The 22,131-nt window shown below is 43.4% G+C and overlaps 3 protein-coding genes and 1 non-coding gene across 5 annotated transcripts; 2 read left to right on the top strand and 2 right to left on the bottom strand.

Moving 5' to 3' along the window:
* Positions 1-113: 113 nt before the first annotated feature.
* On the bottom strand, positions 114-5,170 carry LOC137885015 (GRB2-related adapter protein-like). Its single transcript, XM_068727140.1, has 5 exons — positions 5,027-5,170; positions 4,779-4,876; positions 4,248-4,367; positions 1,196-1,505; positions 114-1,110 (listed from the first exon to the last, which is right to left on the bottom strand). Exons 1-5 carry the CDS (start codon positions 5,102-5,104, stop codon positions 931-933), a joined length of 786 nt encoding a protein of 261 aa, XP_068583241.1. The 5' UTR covers positions 5,105-5,170; the 3' UTR covers positions 114-930.
* A 1,716-nt stretch (positions 5,171-6,886) lies between these two features.
* On the bottom strand, positions 6,887-13,311 carry brat1 (BRCA1-associated ATM activator 1). Of its 2 annotated transcripts, none has more exons than XM_068727125.1 (12): positions 13,016-13,311; positions 12,247-12,395; positions 12,013-12,160; positions 11,505-11,913; positions 11,225-11,350; positions 10,993-11,084; positions 10,800-10,903; positions 10,452-10,635; positions 9,897-9,970; positions 8,807-8,891; positions 8,435-8,718; positions 6,887-7,991 (listed from the first exon to the last, which is right to left on the bottom strand). In XM_068727125.1, exons 1-12 carry the CDS (start codon positions 13,140-13,142, stop codon positions 7,167-7,169), a joined length of 2,607 nt encoding a protein of 868 aa, XP_068583226.1. In that variant the 5' UTR covers positions 13,143-13,311; the 3' UTR covers positions 6,887-7,166. The 2 variants fall into 2 exon arrangements, with proteins under 2 accessions (XP_068583226.1, XP_068583227.1); XM_068727126.1 differs by having other exon boundaries at positions 11,225-11,347.
* Positions 13,312-13,536: 225 nt separating this feature from the next.
* LOC137885038 (eukaryotic translation initiation factor 3 subunit B) lies at positions 13,537-20,415 on the top strand. The gene is made up of 19 exons (XM_068727170.1): positions 13,537-13,752; positions 14,880-15,072; positions 15,155-15,274; positions 15,363-15,420; positions 15,597-15,725; positions 15,840-15,997; positions 16,206-16,337; positions 16,448-16,514; positions 16,598-16,644; positions 16,738-16,948; positions 17,038-17,110; positions 17,202-17,324; positions 17,426-17,504; positions 17,681-17,819; positions 17,961-18,086; positions 18,375-18,452; positions 18,772-18,880; positions 18,970-19,082; positions 19,850-20,415. The coding sequence occupies exons 1-18, from the start codon at positions 13,653-13,655 to the stop codon at positions 19,068-19,070; spliced, it is 2,043 nt and encodes a 680-aa protein (XP_068583271.1). The 5' UTR covers positions 13,537-13,652; the 3' UTR covers positions 19,071-19,082; positions 19,850-20,415.
* LOC137885528 (small nucleolar RNA SNORD60) lies at positions 18,181-18,265 on the top strand. Its single transcript, XR_011104828.1, has one exon. It is a non-coding gene; the product is annotated as a small nucleolar RNA SNORD60 (small nucleolar RNA).
* Positions 20,416-22,131: the final 1,716 nt, after the last annotated feature.

The raw sequence follows: 22,131 nt of genomic DNA, 5'->3' as shown, positions 1-22,131 counted from the left end.
TCCAGTATTCATAACCAGATGATATCACTCTTTACTTGTCTTGTTTACAGTTTACTTACGTTCACTAAGGAGGAGGTCAGAGGCACCGACAAGACGGTAAAGCAAAGCAAACGTAAAGTTCAATTTAAATTTTAATGAATATTTTCAATACAAGCTGTTGGTGAAAGAAGGTCATTAGGACTCAGAGGACGAGTTGAAAAGGTTCACTGTAGGGCCCCAACAATTTTCTTCATTATTGACTAATCCATCAATTTACTGAGAAGTCAGAATAATATGAAACCCACAGAAGATGACTTCTTTGAGTTGCCTGTTGTGTATGATCAACAGTCCAAAACCCAAAGGTATTCAGTTATTACTGATACAGAAAAGACAAAAGAAACAAATCTTCAAATTTGATTGACAGGAACCGACAAATATTTGTCATATTTGCTTCATACTGCATAAATGATTAAAGGTGGTTTCAAATCTTAAAGGACTAGGGCACAAATTCAGCATTGCACTTATGATGGACTGAATCAAAATCAGTGCAGCAGAACAAGATATATTGTCTTTTTTTTATTCACCGCATTCTTCTTCTTTGTCAAAACCTGGCATCTACATTACCCACAATGCAAGTCGATCGTCGACATACGGGCGCGTTATGTGCTATGCTAATGTGGCCTTGAGCCGCCAGCCTCAAGCAGAGATGAGGAGAATTTCTTTACAATTTTAAGTATTCATGATTAATGTTGTTAAATACAGAATTTCTCATGTGAAAATAACAAAAACTGTTAGCTGATTGAGAAAAAAAACGCCTTCAGGCCCTTCAAATCAATATTGAAAATTTGCGTCAATTAATTTTCTGTCGGTGCATCGATCAATTATTAGATTGTTTCATTAATAGCTGGATCATTGGATAAGTAGGTTGAGTCGCTCCAGTTTGATATGTCGTCAGTGGTACAGCGGCTGGACGTATTCTGGCGGAAATATTCCTACTCTGCCTCGACAGCGCCCCCTCCAGGCCTGTGAGCTCGAGCAGTCCAGCAGGTCGATGACGTCACCACGCAGGAAGTGGAGGTGGGCTGTCTGAGGGGGGGTGTAGTCGCATAGCGCGTGAGCCAAACGGGCCTTCTGCACAGAGACAGAGCAAAGACATGAGACAGGTGCGTGTTTAAAAAAAAAAAAGAAGCTGTTTATGAGGTGTAACAAAGCTTACCTCCGCAACTGGTTCAGGGAGACGACGGGAGGTCTCTCTCTCGGGGTGAGAAGGGTGAGAGTAGAGGCGGGCTGAGGGGAGGGACTCCTGAGAGCTGCTTTTATACGGGTTGGGGTACGGGTTACGTTCAGGTTGGGACAGCAGGCGAGGGGATGCAGGAGGGTCTCTGAGGCAGACCACTTTCTCCACAGCTATACTGTGAGTTCTGTAGAAATCCACCAACCGGTTGAGGGAGTGAAACGACTCGTCCCAGATGCAGTACTGACCTCCACCCTCCAGCACCCGGAAATGCTCCACCCTCTCACCGTAGCTGCAAATTAAGAGAGGTGAGAAATGGAGATGAAGGCAGGTATGCATGCTCCTTTATGCCCAAACAGCCAGTGGGAAGATGATGAAGGTGAGTCGTGTTATTCTTCATTCCTCGACTTGTTTCTTCGGTTTGGAATTTATGCTCAGATGTGATGTGCATACCTCCGTCTGTGCGGGAAATGGGAGCTATGCATCACAGGTTTCCTCTCAGGCTATAATCTCATATATCCACACACACACACACACACACACACACACACACATTCTGACATTTTATAGATTAAAGCTAAATAATCAGCACGGATTATGCTTTGTATTTTCTCAAATTTATCAATTGATCTTTTAGCTGTGATTAGAAATTCTCCAGTGCCCAAATCAATGTCTGCTGATGTCTTGTCCAAAACCCAAAGATATTCTGTTTACATATGATGTAAAGGATAATTGTTTCAGATCTATTATATCACTTTACGTTTGTTTGCATTTATTTACACAACTATCTCTATTTCTATTTACACTATTTGTATTTATGTTTCTATTACTACATGTTTTTTATTGTATTATTGTCTTGCATCTTGTTCTGTATCTGTTTGTGTCTTGATGTTTGCACCTTATGTTCATAATTTTGTTTTACACCATTGAACAGTGAAACACAATTTTGTTCGTCCATGTACTGTACTGTATATAAATGGATGACTATAAAGTCTCTATTACCTTAAATATAAAATAAATATTCAATTTATCAAGAAAATCTGCAGATTAACCAATAATTTAAATAATCGTTAGTTGCGATCCTAATCTAAACATTTCTTGGATATATTTCACAAAATACACTGTTGTATATCACTTATGATGCATATTTCATCATATTGGGCACGATGTATTATTACTCTACTTCAGCTTGTCCCTCCCGTACACACCTGAAGATAATCACTTAATGACAATAAAAGGAAGGCGACACCACTACCAGGGTTAGTCTGCTCAGATGCATCAGCTGGAGAAATGACTGCGGACTTGTAGTGAATAAGTTGGCCAGCAGTGGTTTCTTCACAACAAGAAGGTCACGAGTTTGACCTTCTGCATCTGTTTCTTATGCAGTTACGTTAGTTAGAGACTCTAAATTGCTTGTGTGTGTTTGGCTGTCTACTGCATTGTCACACTGATATACTACAATGTGTTTAGAATATACCGTACTTCATAATGTTTATGGTTTACTGGGGTTTTTTTGCAGTTGGTGTACAAGAAATCAATGTTTATTTCATATGTTTTAACAGGGAATTATACAATTCATTCTCCAACAGATCAATAGGCCTTCCTCACAGAAGACGTTTTGACAGAAGGAATTGCACAGGTGTTACTAATAACACGAACGATGGCTCTGTTGTGTTCAAGTGTCCCAGTAAAAGAGTGACAGTGAACCAGCCTGCGTGAAACCGTAACCCTGAAATCAAAGCAGCTGTCATCATTCATTTCATTTACGCCTGAGCTTTCTCTACTGTCACAAGACGTCTTCAGTGAAAAAGGCTCATCAAACTGCTGTTAAACAAAGACAAACATCTATTTTTTTCTTACAGTATGCACACGGACTGTTTGAAGTGAACTTTTATTTTTCCTGTTTTAACAAGCTATAGAAATACACTCAAAACATATCGAGAGTCACATAGTTACATCGTGTGGAACTGGGACGCAAGTAGTTTGAAAAGCAGGTACAAAGGATGGATAGTTCAGAGGAAGTTCACGTGCTTTCTATCTCACATAACGCATTACTGTGTCAGTCATGATGTCATTATAACGAACTGCAGACGTGATGAGGATTGAAAGAATCTCCCTTAGTGAGAGGCTGCAGTCTACAACTATAAAAACACGTCTGTTATGACTCTTATGGCTCTTGTGAACTCTTCTTGAACATTACCACCCTCTGTTGATCGTTCTGAGGATCACACTCTGTGCATGAGTTTGGGTATGTGTGCATAAATAAAACAAACCTCTTATCTCCCATCCCTCGCAGGCAGACAGATGTTGTGCCTTTAAACATATGTTAAACAATATGTGCGCAGTATGTAAGTGCGTGTCTGTGGCACGTGTCGATTGCATAAATGTACCTGTGTTTAATTCAAGACTGAGTGGTGTTACGCAATGCCCTGATTATTGAACACATTTAATTTACCCTCAATGATTAAATGTGTCCCACGTCACTTTGGTGACCCAAATTACATCTCCTCACACACACACACACACACACACACACACACACACACACGCACACGCACACACACTTACTGTCTGTGCAGCTGTTCTATTTTTAGTGCAACGGGTTTTCGTACAACATTTTTAAATAGTCTGACTCTCCCCTCCACCAGCCCTGACACACACTCAAACACACTTTGATGTTGTAACTTGCTAATGTACTCAATGTGGCGGAAATCAAGCATCCAACTGCACAAATGACAAGGAGATGCTGCAGCCTGCATGTTTCATGCAACACTTCTGGTTGTGCAGTATATTCTGTCATTTCACTGTCCTTTTTGAGATTAGACCAAGAGGCTCTCTGGTCATTAAAAACACATAATGGAGGTTGAAAGAGAAATCACAGCAGTGCAGCAGATTCAACACATGCAAATATAACTGCAGCATCACAGCCCACAAACATTTTAACATCACAATGTGGGAACAGACAACAGGGGAACGTTGCGGCATGAGATTCGTCAGACTGTCTCTTGTGTTTGTGTGTGGTGCGTTCACTGACCTAACAGAGACAGAAAACTCTCCAGGAGCTGATTCGCTCTCCCTCACCAGGAACACTCCGGTGTCCTGGCACAGAAGACGCTTCTCAGCCTCAAGTCTCGACACCCGTCCTCCAAACCACCTACAAACACACGCAAGCGTGTCTCCTCTTGAGCCAATATATCACAGTATATTCACGGTGAAACTCTTTAGCTGGCATAAGTATATTTTGAATGAAAAATCAAGCGGCTCAGTGGTTCCCAACATGGGGGTCAGGACCCTGAAAAAGGTCTCAGAATAAATGATGGGTCACAAGCATATTTTTTCAGACTTTTCTCAGATTTTTGGCCTGTGATTTACTGAATACTTTCACCTCTTCAGGCTTCAAAATGTCCTCCAAATGAAACACTCCAAGTAGGAATTTACAAGTGGACTTAAAGTTTGGGAACCACTGATGGTATAGAAGCGATCCACATATATAATATTATATTTGCAGTCTGTTTTCTATCCTAAATTGTATAACATATGTGGACTCATTTCTTTTTGTTTTTACGGATAAGGAAGGAGGGAAATGTAGTTCTCTGGCACGTAGCCACGCTTCCCCTGGATCTCTGCTGTGACCCAGCAAGAATCATCCTCCATTTCTGTCACCTATAACACACATGCACAATTATTCTTTCCATGTAGACATGCAATCTTTTTGTTAACTTTTCAAAAACCTATAAATGTGTCAACCTAAGCATTTACACACACACGCATACACACACACACACACACACACACACACACACACACACTTACCTTGATAATGTCCCCTTTCTGAAAACTGAGCTCGTCTGCTTCTGATGCTGCGAAGGAGAAGAGAGCCACCGCCTCCATCCTGAACAATCGGCCACGGAAAACAGTTTCACTTCATGAATGAAGAGACTGAATACAGCTGTGTGATTAGAGCCCTGCAGGGCGATGCCACTCTTTTACAGGATGAGATAATCAGTGTGTGTGTGTGTGTGTGTGTGTGTGTGTGTGTGTGTGTGTGTGTGGGTGTGTGGGCAGTCGCTAACATCCTGCTCATTAGTTAATGAGGAGAGTTTTCTTCTCGGCGCGTGTGTCCCCCTGTTCCTCCATGTGACTGAGTTACAGAGTGGGTGAACACGTGGAGGTGGTGACCGCCCTCTCCATCTCTCCATCCCTCCATCTCTCCATCTCTCCATCTCTGATGCCTACCTACACACTTTAAACTCTGGGGCTTTAACGGAGCATTTCCATGAGGGAAATCAGAGACAAGAGAGGCGGGGAAGGAGTGAAAATAACCTCAAATACAGTGTGATCCCCTCAAGTGTTTATGATTATAACAAGTCTTTGCAAAGGTTAACCAAGTGCTTCCAGCTGATTCACACATTAGTTATCAGCTGACATGATGAGGCCTATATGTATGAAACAATGTTTCTCACCATATATATAACATATATAACTAGAATCCTGGAATTTAAATTGCATTATACAAAGATAACAAACGGTTCTCCATAATAGTAATGGATTGTGTCTCGAGTCTAATTCAAGAACAGGTGAGTAATTCAAAATATGTCAACACACATTTAGAGGCAGTAGTGGCTGCTTGTTGGTCAGTGAGATTTTGGACCAAAGAAATGACAGTAATGTCACGAAGATTAAACTGCATGTGGTACAACAACGGATTTGTGGACAGGAGCAAAGATTAAACTGTTAGTTAATGTGCAACTGACATCTTTGATTTGGAAGGCATGTAGTGGTGATAGGAGAAAAGAATTAGCAATACCAGAGTGTAGAAATAATTCTCTGTTCGAAGTGAAAGTCCTTCATATATAGATCTATATATGTAAAGTATCAGAAGTAAAAGTATAATGCAAAATGGCAGATTTCAAAATAAAGTATACTGGATTATAATTATTGATGCATACAATTTGTACATGACTTCAATGTTGTAACTTGGGGGCTAATTTATATAAATTATAAGTATATATACTGCCGGGTTGCTTAATCTATAATAATACATCATCATGTCTTTGTTTATTATATATTGTGTTAATAATCTGATTCTGGTAGCTCACCCGGTAGAACACGGACCAAGGCTGGTTTGAATCCGACCCACGGCCCGTTGCTGCATGGCGTCGCCTCTATTCACACCTGAGGCAAAAAGCCCCAAAAAATAAACTGCAAAAAAGTTAAAGAATAATCTGAATCTGCCAAACAACTAGTAACTAAAGTTATCAAATAAATGTTGAGTAGACGTATTAAGTAGCATAAAATACAAATACTAAAAGGAAAGTAACACTTGTGTAAATGTACTTAGTTACATTTCACCACTGAGGACATGCTGATCTGAGAAAGTGTTGGCGAGTGAGGCTGAAGGAAATCAGCCTGGAGCACTAATGGAGAGTAATGGATGAAATAAAGCAAACATATAGATTTAGCTCTCAATCTTGGCAGCGTGAGACCGGTTGGGTTGTAAGTTTTAGGCCTGTGCAGAACTCTTATTGGTGAGTTGTGACTGACCTCTGCTGGAGGTAAAGAAGAGTGCAACTGCATTCAATCAATGCATCTTATTAAAAAGCAATAGAGACACATCACAACATGAAAAAAAACAACAAAGATCAACAACTTCCTGCTTGGTATTTAATGAATTTACAATATTGAATGTGTTAAAAAATTGACAGCAGACAAAAGGAGAATAAATTGTTCATCGCATACATTTTTGTGAAGTCAAAAATCACAGTGAAACATTGAAATTGATCTCAGTCCTCTGTAGCAACAGTACACATGTAGAAATCAGGAAAATCAGGAAAACTCTTTTACTTAAGTAGCTAAAATATCACAAAAGTACCCTGAGTTGAGACTGCGTTGTTCATCACTGATAATAAACCAAACATAAGGCTGAGTGTGTGTGTGCGTGTGTGTGTGTGTGTCAGTAGCAGTCCACTATGACCTCTTGCCCCGGCTGTGTGTCTGGGTGAGTGTGAGCGGCACTCGCGGTCAGTATGTCCTGCAGCAGAGAGAGGGGGGAGTTGTGGATGTGGTCGCTGCTCTGTGTGAGGACGTCCAGCCTCTCGTCCAGACCCAGAGACCTCAACGCCTCACACACACGCACACTCGCACCGTCGCCTCCCTCGTCTGCTCCTCTGATACCTCCCTCTGCTGCGATGTCACTCCTCTTCATCCCCAGTGTCTTTCTGATCTCCTGCCCCCAGCCCCAGCCAGGCAGCTCACAGGATACCGCTGCCACGGCAGCAGTAGCATCTGGGCAGACTGCGTCTCTGAGCGTCATCAGCAGACGACAGGCCCTCAGACCCACAGGTCTGTCGCAGTCAACCAGACCGCTGAACAGCGCCGAGATGACTCCCAGCTTGACCGCGTCGGCCAAATACGACTCCGCACCCTTTGAGTGTGTGTGGAGCGCGTAGGTCTGCTCAGAGACGACACCATAAGGGTGCTGCAGGGCACCATGTGCGTCCGAACCCTTCCTGTAACCCCGGTGGCCTGAAAAGGCTTCGTCCAGCAGCAGCTCGGCCAGCTCCAGCGTGTGAACTTTGACCTCCCAGTCCAGATCGGCGCTGCCCTGTGAGAGGACGGAGCGCACGCACTGCTTCAGGAGCGAGGCGGAGGAGGCGGGTGGCGATGCAGACGAGGGACGCGAGGAGAACCAGGAGATGAAGTATTGTACGACAGCCCTCCTGGGGAATCCCTCGGTGTCCTGGGAGAGGATCTCAAGGAGCCGGCTCACTATTTCAGTCTGGAAGGACACAGAGGTTCATCAATACAAGTCAAGTTCACATCTGAACACATTGTTCCTCCAGTTTTGATTTCTCTTTTAAGAGAATCTCTTTTTCTGCCACCAATTGATTGCTTATTAATCTTTTCTGTGATCAGAATGTACACAGGTTAATGTAAAGTCTGAAAAACCTACCAAATACAAGACAAAACAGGTGGCCAGTGGCTCAAGTAGGGGTGGTAATTGATAGGATTGTATTGTAATTTAACACATGACAGCGAAAAGTTGGGCTCAACCAAAACTGTAACATGGTCTTAAATGCTGATCCCAACTTGTCTTGGTCCAGAGAAAGTAGCAGCTTATGTTAAATGATCTAAAATCCGAGATAACTGACATCTGATGTACGGTCTTACGTTCTTCACCGCAGTCTTGTGCCAACAGTAAAACGATGTCTGTCTGCCTACCTCCTCCTGACTGAGTGCTGCCCCCTGCTGCCAGCCGTGTGTCCGTGTCTTTGCCAGTGCAGCGATGGCGCTGGCTCTCACGTAGCTCTCCGTATCCTGGAGTGCCTCCTTCAGGAGCGGAGTGGTACAGCAGCCGCCCAGCAGCGCGGCGGACGCGTCGCACGCCTCCTCGGCCGTCGCAGCAGAGACGCGCACACCTGCCAGGTGTCCCAGAAACTCCACCGTCGAGTCTCTCACCTCCCAGCGCATGTCACACGCTCGCTTCTTCACTACCTCCCCGAGATCTAACACACACACACATACAGTTACCTTCAGGGACACGTTACTGTGTGTTACAGCCACAAGCGTTTATAGGCTGCTGGTGAACTTTACCTCGTCTGAGCTGGTCTGTTGCAAAGGACAGGTCTGTGGACACACTCGTCCATTTTACTAAGGCCTGGAAGGACTTGTGGAGAACCTTAGAAACACAGACAGACACGTTAATGATAGAAAACAACGACTTACAAGCTTAAGTTTAGAACCCTCATAAATAGACTCTCATTGTGACTTTAAATATGGACGAGTCTACCCGTCTTTTACTGAGGCGTTAACTGCTTCCCGCCACCGCTAACACACATAGAGTACACCTGTGTGTATACTTATATAAGGCCACAACTCACAATTATTTGAATCATTGATTAACCAACGGATTCATTTCTTGATGAATGGTTCTTGTCTAACCATTCCAATTTCTCAGAACCCAACGTGCTCGCTTTGTCCGACCAAAATTTTAAAAAACAAACATTTTTCAACAATATAAAAACAGGCAAAACAACCAAATCATACATTTTAGATGCTGGAACCAGTGAATTCCTGATTCATTTTCTGATGATCGATTACTCAACTAACCATTTCATCTCATCCAGTATTTATAGCCAACTCTACAGTCACAGTGACAACTGATGATGTGACTGAAAGCTGCAGAAAAGGCTAAGTTAAGATTATTATGTCATACTACTCACCTTTGTCCACTGGCCAAATGGCTCGTGAATGTTAAACATTGTACCAGACACTCAACAGATTAACATTGTTTGTTTGTCTGGTGAGTGAAGTATATCTACCAGCAACATGCATATATTAGCAGCCTTTGGCCAGTGGATAGTGCTTATTTTGTACCCCCGATACTACTGTTCCACTCTCAAATACAATGCTTCTATACATGACAGCATGTACACATCAGTATGGAAAAGAAACATCGGATTACATTGTGTAGAGTAGATGTTTTGAAAAGCTCTAAAATTACAATAAAAAGTTATTTAACTGAAATTTTACATCCTGTTCTTGAAGCTACAAGATTTTACTTTTTTAAATATCTTTTAACAGGTTAAGATTAAGACAATCACTGCTCCCCAGCAGATGATGAAAGGTGAAATAAAATAAGTAGTTGAGTCAGCAAAAACAGCAACACACACACACAACTTACAGTGGGATCAGACTCAGGATTGTCCAGATATTGCATAAGAACCGTGAACACTTCACTGATCTTCTGCTTCGCTCCTGAAACACACAAGATGAAGAACACATGCTAAATGTTTCAACCTGAAAAACACTTTTTTACACACACACACACACACACACACACACACACACACACACACAACACATAATGTTCATATACTGCAGCATTTATTTTTGTGTCAGTGTATGATGATATTTTATCTGACTTTCTTCTATTTTGTTTTATTAGATATAATTACTTTTAGAGAGATTGGGGCTCTTATACCGAGTAAATAACTTAAGATCTTTTATTTTTTTCTGCTGCATGTTTCCAATAATTATTTGAGGCGTTTGATTAAATTGTAGTTTTAATTTAATGTCATATTGTCAAACGTTATATTGCCATGTTCAGCTAATTTCTGTTACCACTGTGGCTGTATTTCCAATAAAGTGTTCCTTCAGTCTCAAGTAAAAGTGGTTAGCAAAAGAAAAGAGAACATTATTTCTATCAGGATCGTTCCACATAAACACACAGCGGTACCTGGGCTGCTGTTGAGAGCCGTCAGAGCCTCGAGGGCACATTTCTGAACTTTGCCACTGCCGATTACGTTCCTGCAAACCTCGCTGCAACCGGTGGAGGAGGAGGAGACGCCGCTGCAGATCCTTAACAGTGACAGAACTGCAGTGACGATTAAATCTGGAGGACAGGGGAGGACGCCGGGAGGCTGGGAGGACAGAGAGAGAGAGAGAGAGAGAGAGAGAGAGAGAGAGAGAGAGAGAGAGAGAGAGAGAGAGAGAGAGAGAGAGAGAGAGAGAGAGAGGCAGTGATGTTAGTCTGCTGCACATAAAGAATACAGTCCTGCTCCTCTGGTCGTCTATGCAGCCTCACCGAGAGTGTGATCCGTGGTGTGTTTGTCAGACAGACACAGATGATGGGGATGCAGGAGGTTTTACACTTCAGCTGCTCTACCACCGAAGACTGATGCTCGTCCGCTGCAGGAACAAAAAGTACATCTACTTATAAAAAGGTGCTAAACATGCTTTATAATTCTTCATCACTGTGTATAGCTGTGTGTTTTTACCAGTGGTGTTTGTGCCCAGTAGAGTTTGACCAGTTACAATGTGGAGGGGCAGCAGTAGTATTCTCACGGCCCGGGTTGTGTGGACAATATCACTGCTCAGAAACACAGAAGAAGAAAACAGCACCCACGGGTAAATGAATCCATGAATCCGTTCTACTGCTTGAACCACTTGATGTCAGAAGGCTACGGTCGTACTGAAGACACATTCTCTATGCTGTGAACCGATGCTTACTGGTGACCTCGGCGAAGGAAAGCGGCGGCAGCATGAATGAGGTCAGCGGGTTTGTTAGCGTTCAACATGGACGAGAGAAGACGGCCGACGCGTTGGTCTGGGACACGTTCATCAGCGCCCGAGCTGCTGCAGACAAACAGGAGACGCCGTTTAACACTGAATCCGCTCATACGTATGAAAGGGTTTCACTTGATCAATTCAGCTCTACACTAGTACTACTACTACTACTAGTTTTCCCGTGTTGCACTGTGTTTGTGTTCATATGAGAGAGACGGTCTACCTGCATGCAGCCAGAATGACGTCCATCAGAGGCAGCGTGAGCTGACTGCAGCCTGCCGTCACCAGTTCCTCCAGAGAGTCCGCGACTGTCTGGAGCAGCTTGTCCCAGAGAGGAGGCCCGGCCTGGGCCAGGAGCAGGGCCAGCAGTTTGAGGATCTGCAGACTCTGACGGAGCTTTGTGTATTTTTTGGGAACCAGCGACACCTTGAGGTACTCTGAGATCGCCGTGACAGCAGCAGTGTACTCTGCGCTGGTGGGCGTCCTCCCTTCTTCTTTCTCATCTACGCCGTTACATCCCAGAGACGAGACCGGCTGAAAGAAGAGCAGGATGTGGGCGAGCAATTGATTGGCAGCTGAGGCTACGAACAGACTCGTGTCTGTCTGGAGTTGAAGGAGCGGATCAATGAAATCTGTGAGGAAAATAGATTATATGAATTATTGCCTGCCTCCCTCTTTTATAATATTCAACATATTAGGAGAGATGTCTCACTTCCTACATGAAAAGTCACCTGATTGCACAAAGAAACCGAGGGCCTTTGGGTGCTGCAGCATGCTCCGTAAGCCCTGGATCCAGCCGATCCGTAAACACGGATCCTCCCAGAGTTCAGCTTCTTGCCAGTGCTGAAGGTGGAAGACCTGGTTCAGAACCGAGCGTTCCTGCAGGCGGGAACGTCACCAAAGTCAGAATTTGTTTTAACAGTTTGGTAAAAAAAAAAAAAAGTACAAAGTGTCATTAACTCCACCTGAAGCTTTTTGAAGCCGTCCTCAGTGGAAGCCATTAAGCCGGTGAGTCTGAGGGTGAAGGAGAGGACCCCGGGGTCTGAAGCTGTGTTGTGAACCACAGTGGATATGAATTCAAGCAGGCAGGGACAGTCCTCCAGCAGAGATCCGCCTTCATGAGGAGACAAGGTGGACATGAGACAGTGGCACAGATCTAATATCCATCTATCCATCCTCGGTAGATCCCCCTGTTCTCCGCACTCTTTGTGCATTTTCTAATGCATCACTTTGGCAGACTTCAAACAACAGCTTCACTCTAATAGACACATTTATTTAGGAATATGCACCATGTAAGTATTACATCAAGATAAATGATAACAGGGCCCTTGTTGGTCTTGTTTTTACAGCCCACTCCCTACACTACTGACTGACTGACTGATTCATTCCATCGATTTGTTTTCATTATGTTGTGTTAAATAAATTAGATTATTGTTTAGTATGCCCGTTTGTCTCCTGTTATTGTCCCACTATTAGAGCTTGACTGTGAACCTATTTTATGACATTTTTTAGACAAAATAATAGAATAATCTGCAGATCAAAACAATTGTTAATTGCAGCCTTATTTTGGTTTATATTGTGCTTTAGTGGTTACATTTCCAAGACAAGTAATCAAATTAATCACCACACATTACATGCCAGACTGTGACGCTTCGGTGTTCACAGTAGCCCCGCGGGGAACAGACGGGACTATGGACAAGATAATGAAACTATCTCATTAGGTTCGGTACTAACCAGCCTCGGTGAGCCCTGAGAACCAGTCCAACAGTTTCTCCAGGCTGGTGTCATCGGGCAGAGAGCTCCCTGAGTCAGCCAGCACCTCACACACACCGGGCAGCAGCGACACACACTCTCTATCCATGGTGCTAATGTGTGTGCACGTGTGTGTGTGTGTGTGTGTGTGTGTGTGTGTGTGTGTGTGTGTGTGTGTGTGTGCGTGTGTGTGGATACACTGATAACTTTACAGCTGAAAGTCACACTGAAGCATACATAGCTTATAGTTTAGCTAAGTGTCCATCTCGCGGGAAATCGTTTCCGATCCACCGGGGTGCGCGTGGCTTCCCTCTTCTTTTAGTGTAAAATACGAGCGTCATAAGAAGTACGCCTGCGGTGTTTACTGATCTGTAAACGTACGGATAGCAAATACAATGAAATAGTGCAACCGTAACCGCGGTCCCTATGTTTTACAACTCTACTCCTCCCTTGTAGCGCGTCCTTCCCTGTCGAACTAGTTCCGGTGTTACGTTTCCGTCACGTCGTCCATTTTCATCAAAATCGCACATGGTGCCGCACCGGTCGAGGACCGTCAGCCTCTTAATTTTTGGGATTCTGCTCCGTAGTAGCGAGAAACCCGTCTCGTAGTACCTGATAAATGCAAGATACGGTGGATATGGTGGACGACCCCGAGTATGACGAGGAGGAGCCCTCCTTCAGCGACCCGGAGGACTTCGAGGATGACATCGAAGATGAGGGTGAGCGGCAGCAGGAAACACCGCGGCTTTTTCCGGCCTGTTGCTAATAGTTAGCTACCAGCCGTAATATATGCACTACAAATGCTACACGGATAGTTAGCTTGTCACTCTGACTACCGGACCGTAATGTTTAAACATCGAGATGTTATTACCAGGTTACAACACATAACGGTACATCGACATTTTCCTTAACCGACTCTCTGTTTCGTTTCACGGCCACTGAACCCGCACCGAGACACCGGGCGTTTCACTGTGGCCTAGTCGATGTCGTTTTGACAATTAAAGCAGTGGCGACGCGAATTAATGACAATCATTATTATAAAAGCTGGCTGAATTAATATATTTAAGGCAAAAGAGCATTACTGCGAACCTCCAGTCTGTGGATCGCACGAAGCAGCTGGTAAGCGATGCTAGCTTTCCCATCAGATAAACGTTGATGCTAACGCAGGGTGCATAATGCCCCTCATGTCTGCAGAACAAACGACCCATCAGCAAATTGAGTTATTCCTCAGTGTGTTCGTTCACATAGTTTAAATCAATGAAGACGTATACAACAGCCCTATACCATATACAACCATTAAGACAGGCAGATCATTAGAAACACCTCTCTGATTGAAGTGATACAATTCACAGCACCACAAACCCCCAATATAACAATACAGTTGGATTAACACCTCTCTAAAACATTAGATGCATTATTTTAAGACAGGTGCACTTCACAAAAGTTATATAATGTAGGTTATTATTTGCCATTTTCATAGTGGACCACCGTTTAACTGCTGACTGGGGCTTTAGAAATATTTGACTAGTAGGTGTCCTGGTGGCCAATTAGTTAAGGCTCATATTATACCTGTTAAATCCTTGACTCAATTTCAGCTGAGAACGTTTTGTTGCATTTATCTTCTCTTTTCTCTTCCCATTCTTCCGGTCTGTAGATTAAAAGTGCTGATAATCATTCAAATGATCTAAGAAAATTAAGACCGTAGTCTCTTGTGGTTGGGATTGAGCACTATTGGGTCTTGAAGTTGTATTTATGAGCAAAGTTTAACGCAGACAGATCAGATAAGTGACTAACGTTAGTGTTACCTTCTCCAATCTTCCCACCCCCCTCTTTCTGTTCTCTTCAGAGCTCCTGGAGGACATCCTGAGGGAGAAGCCCCAGGAGGCTGACGGCATAGACTCGGTGGTGGTGGTGGACAACGTCCCTCAGGTGGGCCCAGAGCGCTTGGAGAAACTCAAGAACGTCATACACAAGATTTTCTCCAAGTTTGGCAAGATCACCACTGAGTTCTATCCCGAGGCTGATGGCTTGACCAAAGGGTACGTTATCTGCTCTATACACTGTTATGGACGTGTTCTTGCTTGGAAATGAAGACGTAAAACAAACCCATATCTCATGCAGGTATATCTTCTTGGAGTATGGTGGTCCCTCTCAGGCCCTCGAGGCGGTAAAGAATGCAGATGGATACAAACTCGACAAACAACACACATTCAGAGTCAATCTCTTCACCGACTTTGACAAGTGAGTGTGCGGTCTCGGATAAGAGATGCGGCGAATGCGACTGCAGATGTGAGACAAGTAGATTAATTCTGTTTGCTTATTTCCCCAGGTACATGAAAATCAGCGATGAGTGGGAAACTCCTGAGAAGCAGCCGTTTAAAGATTTTGTGAGTATTTTATTTTCAACAAATACTTCATTTTACTAATCATAAGTAGGTTATTATGTGGGTTTTTTGTATTTCTTAAATTTAGCAGAAATGGGAGGTTTCGCTCCGGTGTAATCCGTTAAAATACGCAACTCAATATCAACAAATTAAAATGCCAAAATGTCTTGTCTGTTCAGGGAAATATGCGCCATTGGATTGAGGACCCAGACTGCCGTGACCAGTACAGTGTGATCTACGAAGCTGGAGAGAGGACCGCCATTTTCGACAACGACGCTAAGGAGCCGATCGTATCTGAGGAGAGAGCAGTAAGTAGTTGGTCGCGCTTTGAAATGCTGCGTTAATAGAGGTTATGGTAAATGTCATTCAGCAGTACTGGTTGGCTTGCAGACTAAAGACATTTTTTTTGTATCTTGATGCAGCGCTGGACTGAGACGTACGTGCGCTGGTCTCCTAAAGGCACCTACCTGGCCACCTTCCACCAACGTGGCATTGCATTGTGGGGCGGCGAGAAGTTCAAGCAGATCCAGAGGTTCAGCCACCAGGGCGTGTCCCTCATCGACTTCTCACCATGTGAGAGGTAATCAACGTTGCCGTTAAGCTCTACTAATTGACACTTTGGTAGGATTAGGCTTGAAGCGTTAATGATGTGAGCTGATGCACTTTTTAATAAATCAGGCATGTGACAATTAAGTTTTTGGGCCCAAATCTGATCGATCTGCCCGTAGTTTATTGATAATGTTAAATGAATATTGTCGTGTCTGATGTGTGGCTGTGTTGCCTTGCAGGTATGTGGTGACGTTCAGTCCCCTGATGGACACAAAGGAGGACCCACAGGCCATCATCATCTGGGACATTCTGACTGGACACAAGAAGAGAGGCTTCCACTGCGAGAGCTCTGCACACTGGCCCATATTCAAGTCAGTTTCTCCCTCTCATTGTCGAAATCTAAATGCCTTTAATGTTGCTCTCACATCTGTTGCTCCTGCAGTGATTTGAATGTAATATAACGGAGCATGTTGGTTCCCAGGTGGAGCCACGATGGGAAGTTCTTTGCCAGGATGACCACAGACACGCTGAGCATCTATGAGGCTCCAGTAAGTACCAACAAAGACAACATATGGTTGTTTTTGTTAAGTGTGCAGCTGACATTTTTCTTTCATTCTTCTGCTCCTTTTAGTCAATGGGCTTGCTCGACAAGAAGAGTCTCAAGATTTCCGGGATCAAGTAAGAGATGATGCTTTTTATGATTTGTTTCTAGTAATTAGGTGCTTTAAATTGGGAAAATACTGACAATAATCTGTGTTTGTTTCTCTACAGGGACTTCTCATGGTCTCCTGGTGACAACATCATAGCATTCTGGGTACCTGAGGACAAGGATATCCCAGCCAGAGTGACTCTGATGCAGATGCCTACCCGCCAGGAGATCCGCGTCCGCAACCTCTTCAATGTTGTCGACTGCAAACTGCACTGGCAGAGAAACGGAGACTACCTGTGCGTGAAAGTGGACAGGACTCCGAAAGGAACACAGGTAAAGAGAAAGAGGCGAAACAGCCGAGACCTTACTGTACAAAAGTAAATCAAAATCAAACGCTAATCTTATTTTTCCACCTTTTTCAGGGCGTCGTCACCAACTTTGAAATCTTCCGCATGAGAGAGAAGCAGGTTCCTGTCGATGTGGTGGAGATGAAGGGTAAGAACATAAAAACAAATTAAAAAAAAACATTCAAAGTATTTTTTATTTTATTGTTTCCTGATGCATTGTTTTGATTCCGTCTTTGCAGAAAGCATCATAGCGTTTGCATGGGAACCCAACGGCAGCAAGTTCGCTGTACTCCACGGAGAGTCTCCCAGAATCAACGTCTCCTTCTATCATGTCAAAAACAACGGCAAGATAGAGCTCACAAGTGAGTAGAGTGACTGTCTGTCTGACTCTGGGTTGTACAGTCTAGGATGCACACTAAACCTCCACTGACTGACACGTGATCCTGTTTTTTTTCTTCTTCAGAGATGTTTGACAAGCAGCAGGCCAACAGCATCTTCTGGAGCCCCCAGGGACAGTTTTTGGTGCTGGCTGGACTCAGGAGGTCAGTTAAACGTGTGTGTGTGTGTGTGTGTGTGTGTGTGTGTGTGTGTGTGCGTGTGCGTGTTAGTGACAGCAACAAGAAGCCGCTGATGACAAAACTAAATAACTTTCCTGACACCTCGTATGAGAGCTAAGCTCCTCTGATTCTAACTCTGATCTTCTCTTGTCTGTGTTCAGTATGAACGGAGCTCTCGCTTTTGTGGACACGTCCGACTGCACCATGATGAACATAGCGGAGCACTACATGGCCTCTGATGTGGAGTGGGACCCGACCGGCCGCTACCTCGTCACCTCCGTCTCCTGGTGGAGCCACAAGGTGCGTGCTGCGAAGTTGACGCCACACATACTTGTCTTTTTCATTCCTGCCAGACCCAATTCACCGTTGATGGGGGGGACGGGGACGCGGGGCGGGACATCATAACAACATACTGAACTTGCATTCTTTTCCTCATTAAAGGTGGACAATGCGTACTGGCTGTGGACGTTCCAGGGCCGTCTTCTCCAGAAGAACAACAAGGATCGCTTCTGTCAGCTGCTCTGGAGACCCAGACCTCCTACCCTGCTCGGCATAGAAGAGATCAAGGTACCATTTCATCTTTAGTGTGTGTGTGTGTGTGTGTGTGTGTGTGTGTGTGTGTGTGAGTGAGTGTCTGAGTGAGAGAGTGTGAGAGAGAGAGTGTGTGTGATAAAATAAATAACTTTTCTGACACCTCGTATGAGAGCTGCACTGCGGCTCCTGATTCTAACTGTGATCTGAGGCTCACATCTACAGCTCCCTGTGTATTAGTGCAACGCCTACGTCATATTGTATTTGTCGTATTTTATGCAATTTACTATCTTTTTACAGTAAATATCCATCTTCCTCTTGCAGATAATCAAGAAGGATCTTAAGAAATACTCAAAGATCTTTGAGCAGAAGGATCGTCTGAGCCAGTCCAAGGCTTCTAAGGTTTGACATGTTTATTTCTTTAACTGATCCAGGCTGGTCACTTCTACATCTTAACCTTTTTATCGAGTGGAGTCAGTTGGGAGTGATGCTCTCACAACTATCTGTATTGTCTGAAGAATTTAAGTGTGTTCAAGCACATGAAGTTCTGTTTCTTTGTCTCTCATGAGGAGATTTAAAGGCTCCTCAAAATCTCTTTGTTGCATAATTGTTGCTTCCATACTAGAAACAAACAAATAATTTATCGCTAAACGCTGCATGTTTACGACCCAGAACGTTATTGTGTTTTATGATGCTGAATGCTTTGTGTGTTTGTGAGTAGGAGCTGGTGGACAAGCGCAGGTCCATGATGGATGATTACCGTAGCTACAGGGAGACAGCGCAGCAGATTTATCAGGAGCAGAAGGCAAGCCGCCTCGAGCTCAGAGGAGGTGGGACCTTTCGCACGTTTTGTCCCCCCCCCCCCCCGTCTGTTTCTCTAAGTAAGGAAATCACTGATGTTTGTGTCTCTGTCCTCTAGGAGTGGACTCTGATGAGCTGGACAGCAATGTGGAAGACTGGGAGGAGGAGACCATTGAGTTTTTTATCAACGAAGAAATCATTCCCCTTGGAGATCTGTAGTCCCCTACGCAGGTAACACTCACAGAAAAATACATGTACCCAGTTTGAATCCTGTATCCCTGTGTTGTTTGTTCATGTGTCATCTGTTATGTGTCAGATCATTTTTACATTAAATCTGACTTTACTCTTTGGTAAAACAGTTTCAAATGTCTGAGTCATCCTGCGTTTACAAAAAAAATCATCCAATCAAACAAGACTTGGGGCGACCAGCTAGTCACACCTGTCATATAGAACCACACGTCACCGTTTGTGTGTTGTAGGAGCTAACAGAGCGGTATGGCGAGTGGTGGAAAAGGTGTGTTTGGATATTATTAAAGCAAAGGCTTTTTTTTTTTTCATTTCCGAAACACTGACTGAGGTGTAATTAATTCGAGGGAAACTTTGCAGGTTTTCAACCGGCTCTGTTTTAATGCGGTGCTGGCAGTGCCACAGTTCATGCAGATGTCTGCATGAACTGCAACGTTTGGCTTTCATCTCTCCCTCCTCCTCCTCCTCCTCCTCCTCCTCCTCCTCCTCCTCCTCCTCCTCCTCCTCCTCCTGATCTAACCAGTGAGGGAGGTGTGTGAAGCCAACATCTTCTGTAGCTCCGTTTCACGCTGTACGCCAAGCCTAAACACTTTTTATCGGTCCATTCAAATGCAAAATATTTCTTTAAATCCTTCTGTAAACTGTACACCACTTTGTTCTTTCTGTTTCAGAAAGTAGATAACAAACTGTTTTATTCTTAATCTGTATTCTCCCTCTCTTTCTTTCTTTCTTTCTTTCTTTTTTTCTTTCAGTCCATCCGTTTTTGTGTGGAAGGAGGAGAGAGGAACTGCGTCATTGATTGGAGGACGACGACCACACTGTGAATTTTGGGGTTCAAGAACCTTAACATTCATATTTAGTGACATCATCAAAGCACGCCTTGCGGATCAGCAGCCACATCCCTGGACAAGAGAGGATACTTTGTATTTAATATTTTCTCTTTGTCTCACACCATCTTTTTTTAATTTTTTTTTCTTCTGTGGAACTTGGTATTTAGTGATACTGCCTCCTTTTTTTTCTATTCATCAATTGGAGTAAGTTGCTCTCTAACCTCAGCCCCGTCTCATCGGACCTTCTTTTTCCAGGGGTTGTGTTATGAACTAGCCTCACCATGCAAGTGTGTTATCACAGGGCAGCACAGAGGGCCATACCAGTGGGGGGTGATGGTGATGTGGCTAAACGAGCAGCCTTTGTTATAAATGTGCTGATGTGGCACTATAGTGGCCTGTATCCTCCTCCTTTCAGATTAGGCTTTCACACAGGGAGGGGGTGCGCAGTGGGAATAACTTTAAATAAACATTCAAACAATGCTACCTGACTATGTCTCACTGTTTGGTTCTTCATTGGAGAGGGCATCGTCTGTTCTCTCTTCCTGTTCAGCTTGAGTGACACAAACAACCATTTTGATAAGTTTTAAGTCATTTATCAACCAAAAAAAATGCAACATATACTCTGGTTCCATCCTCTCAAATGTGAGGACATTTTAAATCGCTTTGAATTAATTATCTTTAAGCTTCGGACTTGTTCGTACAAAACAAGCAATTCTAAGACATCACCTGCAGATGCAGAAAGCTGATGGGCTTTTATAGACTGATTAATCAAAGTACACTCAGCAGATCTCACTGATATTCATTAGTTCCTCCCTGTATACAGTTCTGAACACCCATGATCTATTGAGCATTCAATACATCTGCCACATTAACAGGTCGGACATCTTGGATAAATGAATGCATCTCTTGACCACACTTATCTACATAAGCAGCATTATGTTTATATTTATAAGCCGGTAACATAATAATAATCCAGATACAACAATGGATGACTCGCTGCTCTATTTGAAAGAAAAAAAAAATCTGCATAAAATCTTAAAATGTTTCAACATCAAACAAGTTTGCTGAGTAGAAGTCAAGGTGGATGTTAGCATATTTTCTGTCGACTATACACAAGCTTTAAAGAGGCATACGTGTACTTATACTATGCTCACTGCAAACTGTCCATTTTATTACATAGAAAGTGCTGCTGCAGTCCAACTCTCCGCTTTACCTAAATAAATGCAGTATACTTACTGTTTGTTAAACAGCCTCATCCCACAGTCAGTTTTTCTAAAGACTGACTGTTTCGTTGTGTCATTCGCTTATCTACCGTCTAGAATGTAAGATGACTACAAAGCGTTTAATGTTTGTAACAAATCACATTTGATAAACCGGTAACTGTGTCCTCAGATGTTGCAGTTAAGAGCTCAGCTGGGTATCAGCTGATACTGAGGTCACTGCGTCTAAAATGTTTTTTTATTGTGCTTAAGCTGAAATTTCTTCCTGCTCAGATGATTTTCATCTTTCCATCTGTCATAGTTCAAAACATTTTAAGTCAAGGTCCTTCACCGCTTCATATCTACTCTGTATTTTGTGGTTATGAAAGATTGCATGCAGCCAAGATCATGGCTTTCTCTTTATTCTTCTGGAGAGCCGGTCTGTCATTAAGGTGAAAGTCCTCGTTCATTCATCGAGCCATCCCTACCGTGACTCGCCAGCAATTTAATCTGCTTGTGGAAAGTAAGAATATAAAGTATACTTTTAATTTTAATTATGTGTGGAATAAATAACTGTTGCGAAGGCTTTTGTTAGGACGTTTTCAAGCAGGTTACTTTGACCAATGTCCATAATTATAGTGCGGTTTTATATCCAACATGTCGCCTCACAGTTTTCAGAACAAACCAATCCTGCAGCATATACAGAGAACAGTGAGTTCTTGATGTGCCAGCACCAATTAGGCTCATCACTTAATCCCTAATTGAGATGAGAGGTCGGACAGTGTTGTTCCACTCTATATGTTGACTCTATAGGCTGCAGAGATCTTTTACCTCATTAACCTAAAGACCTAATGTATGTACAGATGTTCAACGTGAGGAACAGAACAGTCAACTAACATCTTGACTGAACCGGTAGGAACGTTGTGTAAAAACTGATGTTCTCAAATGTAACTTTTTAGTTACACATCATCTGAGTCATTAATCAAGTTTAAAGATGCTGCAACA

This window comes from Cebidichthys violaceus, unplaced genomic scaffold (assembly GCF_023349555.1).
Source record: "Cebidichthys violaceus isolate CVI_PGR_0920_01 unplaced genomic scaffold, fCebVio1.0.p SCAF_4, whole genome shotgun sequence".
NCBI classification, from domain to species: domain Eukaryota; kingdom Metazoa; phylum Chordata; class Actinopteri; order Perciformes; family Stichaeidae; genus Cebidichthys; species Cebidichthys violaceus.
This window is presented reverse-complemented; position numbering and strand designations above follow the sequence as displayed.